Source organism: Arachis ipaensis, chromosome B7 (assembly GCF_059453495.1).
Source record: "Arachis ipaensis isolate K30076 ecotype BB chromosome B7, ASM5945349v1, whole genome shotgun sequence".
NCBI classification, from domain to species: domain Eukaryota; kingdom Viridiplantae; phylum Streptophyta; class Magnoliopsida; order Fabales; family Fabaceae; genus Arachis; species Arachis ipaensis.
The window spans coordinates 23,418,893-23,431,442 of NC_142442.1; the positions used below are offsets into that span (position 1 = coordinate 23,418,893).

The 12,550-nt window shown below is 28.2% G+C and overlaps 1 protein-coding gene across 1 annotated transcript; it reads right to left on the bottom strand.

Moving 5' to 3' along the window:
• Nucleotides 1–3,955: 3,955 nt before the first annotated feature.
• FLS1 (flavonol synthase 1) lies at nt 3,956–11,917 on the bottom strand. The gene is made up of 4 exons (XM_088494354.1): nt 11,556–11,917; nt 10,345–10,552; nt 4,932–5,259; nt 3,956–4,392 (listed from the first exon to the last, which is right to left on the bottom strand). Exons 1-4 carry the CDS (start codon nt 11,809–11,811, stop codon nt 4,180–4,182), a joined length of 1,005 nt encoding a protein of 334 aa, XP_088350480.1. The 5' UTR covers nt 11,812–11,917; the 3' UTR covers nt 3,956–4,179.
• Nucleotides 11,918–12,550: the final 633 nt, after the last annotated feature.

Genomic DNA, 12,550 nt, shown 5'->3' on the forward strand with positions numbered 1-12,550 from the left:
CTCTGTAGATTCTGTTGAGTCTTCTTGTTGTTGCTGTGGCTGAACATGAAAATCAAAAGTGATTGTTGTTGAGCAGTTTGTTGTTGAAGTCCCTGATGAACCTGAACCTTGATTTGCAAATTGTTTTTCATAAAATTTTGCCAAAGATAAAGCATAGAAAAGAGATTTTGGATTTTCAATGAGATGAATCATGTTTAGTACTTTAATTTATGAGATTTTGGATTTTATAAGTGCAGCTGTGAAAGTTTGATTCCTGTTTAGTACTTTTAATTTCTTGAAGAAGATGAATCCTTTTTGTGTACCAACAAATATTGGATCTGCCATACTTACGATGGATCTAGTCTGTTGTTACATGGACAACATAAATTGGTGTTTTGTTTCGTACCAAGCTTTTATTTTGACTATGTTATCTTCACATTTGTATATTGAATGCAGCAAACCACATCATAAGATGTGAAGCTGTAAGTATTCATGCTTTAATATTACTCTCAGGATGGTGAATTTTTCATATCCAATATTATACCTTTTATTTATTTATTTAACTTTCTTTTTCAGGGACAATTTGGTGTAATGATACAGTCATTGCATCAAAATGTATTGATAAATTTAATATGAAAATATTCCTACAGGATGTGATGCTTTGTGGTGGTTCAGATGCTACTATTATACCCATTGGTATGATTCACTATTGATTCTTTTTCACCTGCGTAAGGTTATCGTGCCATAAATCTAGCTGATATGAATCCACTAATCATTGGTACAGGTTTGGGAGGTTTTGTGGCATGCAAAGCCCTATCACAGAGGAATACAAACCCTACCAAAGCTTTACACCCTTGGGACATTGTAATACAACAAAAATTCTGCTCATTCTTGCTGTTACTCACCATGTTTTTGTATTGCTGATCTGTCAACATTTTTTAGTTTTGAAACAATACAACTATAATTATAATGAGATTTGATGAGCAAGTCTTGTATCCTTTCTTTTAATCTGAACAGAATAGTTTATTAAAAACTAACGTTTCAATGGTCACATATACAACTTTTCTTTTTGATCACACAAATTCTGTCTTCTATGGATATGAGCTATGGCAAATTCAGTTTTTCTTATTAGGTTGTTTATGATATTCCAGAACCGAGATGGATTTGTCATGGGGGAAGGAGCTGGAGTTTTACTTTTGGAAGACTTGGAGCATACAAAGGTACAGGAAATCTGATCTAATAATTTTAGGACAGAACATCCCTTATGAAATGACATTGCATGTTTTGATATTATTACTGAAGACTTGTGCATATAATTTATTTTGTTTAGTGCATCCTTCAGTTCCTTCAAATAGTATTAAAGGACTTCATACATCTGTTCTCTCTTGTATTAGGATTGATTTTTAGGCTGCTTGTCATAAAAATTCACCTGTTACTTCTCACGTCAAATCTGCACTAGACATTTTTCTTGCAACTGAATCAAATGCATCTCTTTTACATTGCAGAAAACCTAATCAATCATTAAATAGGTGGAGCTAGAGGCTCATATTAGGTCTTGATTGAGAAGGTGGAGAGAAACCCAAAATGAATGAGGGGACAATGAAAGCACCAGAGGAAATGGTGAATGGTATAGTAATAAGTTGTCTTCCTGTACATACATTTTGTAGTCATTTTTTTAATCAAAATAGGGTTGAAACTTTGAATTATATGGAGTATGAATACCTGATACAATGATACATCTATTTGGCCGTAGGGTAACTTATAGTTGAAGAGGAACTGTTGTACAACCTTATTAGTAAAGGAATGATATTATCTTACTAGTGCCAAAATAAAAGAGAATAAGGAGTATAAAAGAGAATAAGGATTATAATCATCTTATGGTATTGTTTTGTGGTTCATCATTGAAGTGCAAGTTTCTAATCAATCTTTCTGTTGCTTTCAGGTTCTTTCTCTAGGTCAGTAGTGAATTTCATGGCTGGTTGTCAAACTGTAGTATCTAATATTGTGATGTCTGTAGGTGTGTTCTTAACCCTGGAATTCATCACTCCCTTTTTCTGTTACACTCCAAATGCCATTCTTTCTTCAATCATCATTTCTGTTGTCATCAACCTTGTGGACTATCAGGCAACTATTTTGATTTGGAAGATTGATAAATTTGATTTTGTTGCTTGCATGGGAGCATTCTTTGTGTTGTTTTTTGCCACTGTTGAGATAGGACTTCTAATTGCTGTAAGTACTAAATATTAACTAATGTATGCTTAGTTATCTTATGCTTTCAAAATGTGAAGTAGTTTCTACTGGTTAATATTTGTGGCAGGTTTCTATATCCTTTGCAAAGATTCTACTACAAGTTACAAGGCCTAGAACTTGTATCTTGGGGAACATTCCTAGAACCATCTGATATTTGTTAACATTTTAGAATTATTTACGAGTTTAATATTATTTATTTAGTGTTTTTTTATGTTAATATCTCAAGTTTAATAAATATAATGTAAAGAAAATAGGTTATAGTAAAGAAAAATGGTATAAACTATTGTAGTTAGTCAGTTTTTTTTAAGCTCGTGTATGAAATTGCGGCGGTTTAAAACCGCCGCAATTTTTTTTAAATTCACAGACCAAAATAGCAGCGGTTTTGTAACCGCCACAAAATCGTCAGCTTGATTTGTGGCGGTTGTGCCAGCGGTTCATTAGAACTGCCGCAAAATCAAATCTCCATCCCCTAATACGCGACGTTTGGCGAAGCGCTGGTATGTCATTTTGCGGTGGTTTAAAACCGCCGCAAATCCATAAATAAATCGCCGCAAATTCCCAATTCTCTTGTAGTGAAAAGGATATTTAGATCATATAATAATTAATTTAATTAGTTTTTAATAATTACCCTTTTTGAATTCAAACATAAATTAGGATTTGTCTCAGGGTCAGTTACACTGAAACCGCAACCCCCCTATCTGCTTGTGATTTCACGTCTTTGATGGTCATTATCTTCCATTCTCATAGGTCCACCGCTGCAAGCAACAAACGCCATCGCCGCTTAAACCACAGCCCGACGCATCGCTGCCACCGCCGCCCAAACCACGACCCGACGCCGCCTTGCTCATTGCGGTCGTCCAAACATCCCCGTCGCACAAAAAGATGATTCAGGCCGAGCAAACAATATCGGATTTCTCTGCAGGCCTTCCTTTCTTCTCCATTGCGCACAAAGAGAAGTTCAGGCCAACCAAAGAAGGTCGGATCCCTTCGCAGGCCCTCCTTTCTTCCTTGTTGTAGCGGCCACGTCTAGTTACCCCGCAACCGGCAATCGTTCAATATTGCACCCCCTGGATCCCACCGCAGCTGCAACCGGGCACGACTGAAGTCCCCGTTGGCACACCGTGGTAGGAAATCCGAGAATAGGAAGCCCCGTTGCGCAGCCTGGTGTTGAAGATATCAAAAAGGCGAGTGCTTTGTTCTATGAATTTAGATGTTGGATGTTCAATTCATTAGGTATGTAGATGGTTATTTTAATTCTTAATTGAATGATTATTTTGTTTGATTCGGTTTAATTATATACAATTAACAAATGTTGGATGGTTGTTTGATGGCCGGTGGGGAGCTTCTAACTCCGGAGAGGTAGGATGATTGATGAGGATGGCATAACAGACGGGTTAGAGAGGGAAGAGGGTGTTTGGATAAATTCCTTTGATAAATTAGGACTGGGATAATTAATTTTTTGAAATAACTGTTTAGATTTTTTTTTATATTGAGCTAAATTTAAAATTTATTGTACACATTGTCAAGATTTTTTATTATCTCTCTTACAGAGTTCTGGATGAAATTTGGTTAGTGACTGTTTCAAAAATTAATTACAGATGAAGTGTTAGATTATGATACATCAAGGTATCAAACTGTAAAATGGATAATTCATAAATAAAAATTTTTGATATTAAAAGATTAATTTATAATTATAAACTTATGAAGATCAGAGACAATAAAAATATGACACATTCAATTGAATAATTTATTTCTATTTTATTTTGAGTATTTCAATATATATGCATACATAGTTGTTATGAATAAGCATAAAATTAAAACGATCCGTATCACGAGTGAGTGAAATCAAAATTAAACAAGTGTGCAAACAAATAACTCTATTATATCAAGTGTAGTAGCTAGTAGACAGCAAGATAGGCGCGCAAGAATTCATCATCACACGTTTAATTATTACTGAGGGGTCTTATTAAGCTTGCAGTAGGCATAATCTTTGTATTTCTTTGTCTTGTATTTTGGAGGGTTATCTTCGTTAACCAACTTTGGGTGAGGACCAACTACGTGCTCTCCTTTGGGCTCTATAAACACTGGCCACGACATTCTTGTCTCGTTTTCCTTCACTGTTGTTCTATGTAGTACTGCCTTGTACTTCCCATTGCTAAGGATCTTTAAATTAGCACAAAAAAGAAAAAAAAAAGAAATGGAATAAGTATTTTTCTAATCATCAAAATTTTATGTAATAATAGTTTTTTTTTTAAAAGTAAATTTAACGTTTAATTTCATTCATTATATTTTTGTCCTGTAATAATGTTTGTGATTTTTTTTTAAAGTATTTTTAGCGTTTAGTTTTATTCATTTTGTTTTTATCATTATTTTTGTTTATGTCAAAATTATCTTTAGACATTAATTTTATGTAAAATTCTAAGGACAAAATAAAAATTTTTAAGAATAATTTTAATACAGATCGAAAACGTAAAAGAAAATTGAATGAATCAGAAAATGTTAAGAACAAAATTAAATGAAAATTAACATTAGAAATATTTTTTAAAAAAATTACAAATATTAAAGAAAAAGGTATACTTTATTCTTTGTAAAAATATTAAAATTTCTAGTTAAAGATTTTTAACTTGTACAATAAAAATCCTCTTTAATTCATGGATTAAACAAGAAATTAAATGCAAGATATGTAGATTATGTAGATGTACCTCCATTTGGTCACCAATATGAATAACCAAGGCATTAGGCACATACTTAACATCGTACCAATGTCCATCTCTAAAGGCTTGAAGGCCTTGAACCTCGTTGGGGACAAGAATGGTAATATAGGACATGTCTGTGTGCTGTGGCACACCAAGAACAAGATCAGGGCATGGGCATGGTGGGTAATAGTTGATCTTCAAAAGGTGAATCATGTCATCTCCACCAGCATACTCCTTTAACTCATTCCCTTCAAGCCCTAACCCTATTGACATACTCTTCATCAGCTTGTCTACCACTCCACGTAGGTGCTTGCTGTATTCTTCATTCACCTCCCTGCCATAACATCAAACATAAAATAAAATTATGTTATAGGATGATATATGATCAAATTATATTCATTTACCTTTAATCTGTCCTGCACTACAATTGAATAGTTTTTCTTAATTAAAATCTTTGAATTTAAATAAGAAATTAATTAATATTAATTTAAATATTCTCTCCGTTTTAAAATAAGGGTTCCTTTCATTTTTTGAACATCAATGTGTCTAGAAAAATTCTTTGTGTAGATATATTAACTTTTTAATAAACCCAAAAAATAAAAACGATACTTAAAGCTTGTTTGGATGTTGTTAAATTATTAAAAAAATTTAATAAAAATATCTTTTTATTTTTTAGTATATTTAATAAAATTTTAGTAGTAAAAATAAAAACACAAAAAAAATTAGAAACTATAATTTGTATATTTTTTCAATAAATTTTTATTTAGAAAATATATTTTTAACCCAACAAATAAATAAAAAATATTTTTATATTATTATGCCTAAACATAATTATTAAGAAAAAAAATATTTATATACGAGATATCCAAATATAAAATTATTATTACTTTTATAAAAAATATTTAAAAAAAATAACTTTAAAAAATATCATTTTGTATAAACTTACCCAAATAAATTTTTATTTAAAGAATATAAAATAATACAAAAGAAAAAAAAATATAATTTATGAGACTACTAGATTGTCCACGGAGGCCTCGAGGCCTACCCATAGTTTAACTTGGGTGTTGAGATCTGAATCACACAATTCATGGCATTTATTTGTGAAGTGGGACTAAAACCAGCCAATGGATCGGATGGACGTCCTACTCTATCTACACCCACGACTGGACGATTTTGTTTAATTTGGGCAATGCATTTACAAAAATATACCCAAAAAAAGCTATCACTAAATCAATTATCTTATATTTTTATTTTATATATATATATATATATATATATATATATATTTAATTAATTAAATAAACAATAATTAGAATAATTAAATTAATAAACAAATTTAAGTTTATTCATATTTGTCTTATTTACCTAGTGCAACAGAATACAAAAAGAATGATTAATTCAAAAATTTAAAAGTTTGTTCATATATTTAAAGTAAAAAAATATTCAATACATAATCAAGAGTATGCGAGTCTCTTTTTTGTGGCTACATTTTTTCGGATTTGAACTTTAATTTCAGAACTCGAATAATTGTGTCTAATATGGACCCGAAGCGGATTTTTTTTTCTGAGTTATACACCTATCCTTTCTGGATTATTGCTTGTGAGTGATTGTGTGGATTTATTGATGATCGTGATTTAATCGGTGATGGGAATATGATTAACTTAATTAATATAGAATAAAATATATAAGATCTAGTGGGCAGTGTCTTAGGTATATATTTATCGTACTACTTTATTAAAAATATATATCAATTAAGAACATTTTTTAAAAAGATAATAATAATTTTTTTAATAAATTATTTTTTATAATATTTTTAAAATATATCTTTAAGATACGTGTTAAAAAAGCTCATATTAATATTATCCTTTTAAATATGGCTAGCACCAATTCTCGGTTGCAATTTGGAAAACCACCGCCGTGGTAGTTGAAAGTTGCGGTTTCAGAAAGAAAAAAAAAAGAGAGACATTTCAACTCGTGCATTTAATGATTAATGGTCAAACTAGTTGACTATATTTATCAAATTATGACCTTTATAGAAGACTATTCTCAAGATTTATTTCAGGTCCTCTAAAAATGAACAGCGAAATACACCGTATATTTGGGCTGGCGTTTATTTATAAAGATAAGAAAAATTTTCATTCTTCTCTTTTGATATATGTTAAAATTGTTAGTGTTGCAAGTGTGAGAAGTGTTGAAATTAGTCCCACATCAAAGAAAGCACGAAAGAGTGAGGAGTTTATAAGATGAGAGACCCATTAACTTGACACCTTAAGGTTTTGAGTTGGATGTGGTGTCTTCTCATCTTATGTTCTCTCACTTGATTCCTCCTCAAATTCTCTCCGATGGTCGAGAGCTCTCTACGGTTAGCCCAACAAGTGGTATCAGAGCCCATGGTTTAATCGGTCTGGTCCGGGCGGCGTGTTCCGCGGTGTTTCGCGGGACACCTTAAGGTTGAGTTGGATGTGGTGTCTTCTCATCTTATGTTCTCTCACTTGATTCCTCCTCAAATTCTCTCCGATGGTCGAGAGCTCTCTACGGTTAGCCCAACAAGTGGTATCAGAGCCCATGGTTTAATCGGTCTGGTCCGGGCGGTGTGTTCCGCGGTGTTTCGCGGCGGTGTGATGGACGAATACTCGTGGTGGTGGAGGAGCTAGAAAGAGGGGGAGTTGATGAGAGACCCATTAACTTGACACCTTAAGGTTTTGAGTTGGATGTGGTGTCTTCTCATCTTATGTTCTCTCACTTGATTCCTCCTCGAATTCTCCCCATGGTCGAGAGCTCTCCACGGTTGGCCCAACAAAAATGATATTCTTTCATTTTTATTTATAAAATATATATTTTTATAATTTTTTAAAAAATTATTTTTAATTTTTTTTATTAACTAACGTGAATTTTATTTATTTTTTTAAATAAATTATTTTTTATAAAAGTATTTTTTAACAAAAATGTTATTTTTTTGATTAAATTTTGTTTTCAAAATACTGTTTAATAAATTATTTTTTATTAATTAAATTGTATTTATATCAAAATATTTTTTAAAAACTTTTAGAAAAATCTAAAAAAACCCATTTAAAGAAGGAGAAACATGGATTCTCCAAAGATAACCTTCAAAAACAAGGGTGATTGTCATTTGTATTTTTGAAAAAAATAATTTGATCACTAAAAGAAAAATTAATCATTAATTTAAAAAAAAAAATAGTAAAAAAACAATTTAATTATTAAAAAATAATTTTTTAAAAGGTATTTTGATAAACAAAATTTAATCACAAAAGAAAATAAAATTTTGCTAAAAGATATTTTTATAAAAAATATTTTTCTTAAAAAAATAGATAAAGTTAACATTAGTCGATCAATACAACAAATTTAAAATAGATTAAAGAGAAAGTTTTTTAAAAGTGATAAGGGAGAGAAACATACGTTTTATAAATAGAGAAGAAGAAAGTGTCATTTTAGTATTTTTGAAAGAAGGGGAGTATAATTTTTTTTGAAGATAAATATACTTAGTTATGGACATAAAAACACAAAAAGTAAACTACTAAAATGATACTTAAATGTTTGTATCGCTGACAAAATGAATTCTAAAAGATGCTAACGAGAAATAAGTTTCTAAAAAGTTGTAAGACATGACAGAAAGAACTAGATATTAAATTTATAAAAAATGACTTTAAAAATCAAATTTTTATGCAAAATTTTGAAATTATTATTAAAAAAAATATTTTTATAAAATTTAGTAATTTTTTGTCAAGTGAATTTTTTTTTAAAAAAAATTATTGTGAATGATGACATTTTTTTTGAAAAATAAAATAAAAAATTTAGAGGTTAAATTTTGCTCCAAATTTTGTTGAGCGCCTTCTAAATATTTATTCAAATGTTTTACGAAAATTTAGATTTAATGGATAAGCTATTTGTTAAATATAAGAGCTTTTTGTTAATTACATTTATTAGTTTTTTTGTTGTATTTTTAAATCATTCAAAAGCTATTTTATCGATAACATTTTTCAAGAACTTTTTTGTTAATGACTAAATCTTTTGAATACCAAATTGATAATTAACTCAAACACAAAATTATATTTAGTAAGTGAAATATAAATAAAAAAAACATTATATTTTAAGATTTTGAATTAATATATTTTATATCTTTTCTAACAAATACACTGAATAAAAACACAATTTATTTTTTTTATTATTACTGTCAAATTTTTATAATTATATTTTTTATTATTTTATTTTTATTCTAAATTTTGTGTAAAAAATAAAGATAAATTATATTTTTTACTATTTATTCTATCTCATATTTATTTTATTATTAAATAAAATATAAAATTATTAATTTTTATATTTTTATTTTTTATATTTTATTCTCATCATCTTCTCTTATTCTATTCTCAAAATTAAAGATATGCATTTTTTCTTAAGAATTTATTGCCCGTGTTAGATGCATATTTTAAAAAGACTAATAATTCTTTTGAAATATATAATGCATTCCAAAAATAAAAAAAAATATAATTTAAATATAAGATCCTTTTAGTGTACAAATTTAATTAACCATAATTTTAATTAACATGTTAGAAGTGTTGATAAAAAAGTTACGAGTTTAGAAAAATATTATAGTTAAATAATTTTTCAAGTTTTTTTTATAAATTTAATTAATTATATTTTATATATGTTTTAATATTTTGTAAATGATAAGAAAAATGAAGATTCTCTTTTTTTTTTTAAAGATTTATCTTTTATTCTTTTCATTACCAAATATAAAAATTGTAAAAAAAGACATAAATAAATAAAAATTAAATAGTCCTTTAAAATTTTTATGTGTTAATTATTTTATTAATTTAAAAAAAATTAATTTCTTAGTCAGTTTTATATAATAAGTTTTAATTAAATAATACTAATCATTAAATATGTTGATTGATTATTATCTGCACTCCATCCATCCAGTAGCGTTATTTCTTCATAAAAAAATATAGGAAGAATTTTAAATGTTTTTGAAATATTGGTGTTCCAATAGTTTTAGTTATTATTGATTTTAATTATAATATATATTAAAATTAATAATTAAAATTATTAAGATATAAGTGTTTTAGAAATATTTAAAGAATTTAGCTAATATGTACTGTAATAACACATGATAAGTTTATCATTGATAAAAAATTTAAATATTTTTATTTAATAAATATAAAATAAATACATTGAACAGTTAAATTTTTTATATTTTTAATAAAAAATTTTTTATTTTGTAACTTTAACATGTATCCTTCATAAATAAGCCCATATTTAAAAATCTTTATATGGTATATATATGCCATGATTGCTTGATGTAAATAAAGTTGAATGACATGCATGTCAAAAGGCGGAAGAAATTAAATTAATATATAGTATAAAGTCAAATGACATTAACGTTTGGCAAGTTGGAAGTAACCTGTAGGAAGGAGGGTTTTTAGGCCAGAAACGGTAGTTAATTGATGAAGGTGGCCATATAACATGGAACAAATGGTCCACCCAACCCTTCTTTCCATTCACATCCTTCGAAAGCTTTGTCCCATAACCTTCCAATGACTCAGATCCTTCTATCTTCGCATACACCTCCTTCTCCTCTTGTGGTAACTCGAAGAACTCTTTCCCCACACCTATAGGTAAATACATATAATTTTGTTAAAACGTTTCTCACAAAATTAATTATAGAATTATTTCTAACAAAGGCTCAAGTTGTTATACTACCATTACTTAAAAAAAAAAAAACAGATATTATATATCTAACGATTTAAAGTAGTAGAATTTGATATATACATATACGAAAGGTGGAGTCTATGATACCTATGAATATATATGGTGTCTATGATAGCTAAAGAAATGAGAGTAATATTTTTTTATCTTTTTAATAATATTTTTATTTTTTAAATTAAAAAGTTTTATTAAATAATAAAAAATATTATTTTAATTTTGATAATACTTTTTAGGTATTTTTAAAATTGTATGATTATTGTAACTACCGTAATTATAAACATTGTCATAATATTATCATTTCTTTTAAAAGTTTAAACTAATAAAATGAGATATTTAAATAGTTATATTTTTAATATACTTCTTCATGCATGAATCTTTTGTTAGGTTTGTGCAAATTTTTGCATAATTTTTTATTAGTCTTGTGTTAAAATTTTTTTTAGGATCAACAAAAATCAAATTCTATATTTGTAAGCCACAAAAACTCTTTTATCATTTTAGTATAAAGCTAATAAAAAATCTATGTAAAGATTTATGAAAAAACAAAAAAAAAAAATTCTTGCGTGGAGAATAAATATTAAAGATATAACCAGTTATATATTTTTTCTTATCCGTTTAAATTTTTGAAAAAACTCCTATGAGAGATATTATAGTGGATTTGGATCCTCTAAAGTTTGGATTTCACTTTAGAGAGGAAAGTGTGATCTCTCACCATTGATTTCATAGGTGGGACCAAGAATAAATATGAAAGAGAAACTATTCAAAAGTAGAAGATCACACTTTACTCTCTAAAGTAAAATTCAAACTTTAGAGGATCTGAATCCTATTATAGTATACACCTAAATAGAATATGCATAGGTTAATAATAAAATTAGTGTAACATTTGTGCATGGAGTAATGTGACAACACCTTGCAAGTTGGTTATGAGTTGACTTGGGATCTCATGGTTGACGATTTGGAACATGCCCCAGTCCTTACTGGCCTCATAAACCTCCCTAAGAACTTTCTCTTGGTTAGGGTTACTGAAATCGATGACAGGTACCTCAAGGTTCACGCCTTGAACTGTTGTGATTCCTGGTTGCTCTGTCTCAGACCTAACGAACATGGCTGGAATGGAAGCGTCTTTGGACTCTGATGCCACCCTTTGCACCCTTAGCACCTCCATTATTATTATTTTGCCAACTAGCTACGTTCAATTTGTGTGACTTTCTCAAAGGTATGTAGGTAGATATGTATTAAAGAGAAAATAATGGAACTCATAATTTGAGTCTCTTTGTGCTGCGTTATAAATAGAAGAGGTGGTGATGCCTTTGGGTACCTACCAATCTACCAAACAAGGATAATGCTGAGTCATTTAGTTACCAATTTTATAATTATCAAAATTAATTAGAGGAAATAGATATGCTAATTAAAGGTATAGATTGAGGAAATACTTAGGATTTTTATAATTTATGGTATATATTCAAATTTTTATTACTTTAACTTGAAATTGTAAGATAACTTTGAGGATTTGAAATAATATTTTTTTAAAAGATTATACTTATTTATGATAAATTATTATTTTATTTCTTTTTGTGCTCTTTTTGCTTTTTATTTTTTCCCTTCAATTTATTTATAGTATTTGATATCTCACTAAAAAATATATTAAAAAATAAAATTGGCTAAAAAGTGTTCTAAATATATTGGTTAGTATAATTAAAAAAAAACTCAATTCTTTTAAAGAATTATTAATACATTCAACTATATTGAAAATTAAGAACATGTATATTATTTAAATTATTTATTTATGATGATTTTATAGAATTTTATAACACTTAGCTTGTTAGCAAGACTTAATTTTTTTTTGTTTGATAAAAAGTCGAATGTTAAAATGAATGCGAGAACAAATATATCAAAAGATAGTT

Coding starts and splice junctions, on each gene's coding strand:
- FLS1 (XM_088494354.1), bottom strand. CDS start 11,811: ATGGAGGTGCTAAGGGTGCAAAGGGTGGCATCAGAGTCCAAAGACGCT. Junction 5,260..10,344: donor AAAAACCCTCCTTCCTACAG/GTTACTTCCAAC, acceptor ATGTTATGGCAG/GGAGGTGAATGAAGAATACA. Junction 4,393..4,931: donor ATATTGGTGACCAAATGGAG/GTACATCTACAT, acceptor GCTAATTTAAAG/ATCCTTAGCAATGGGAAGTA.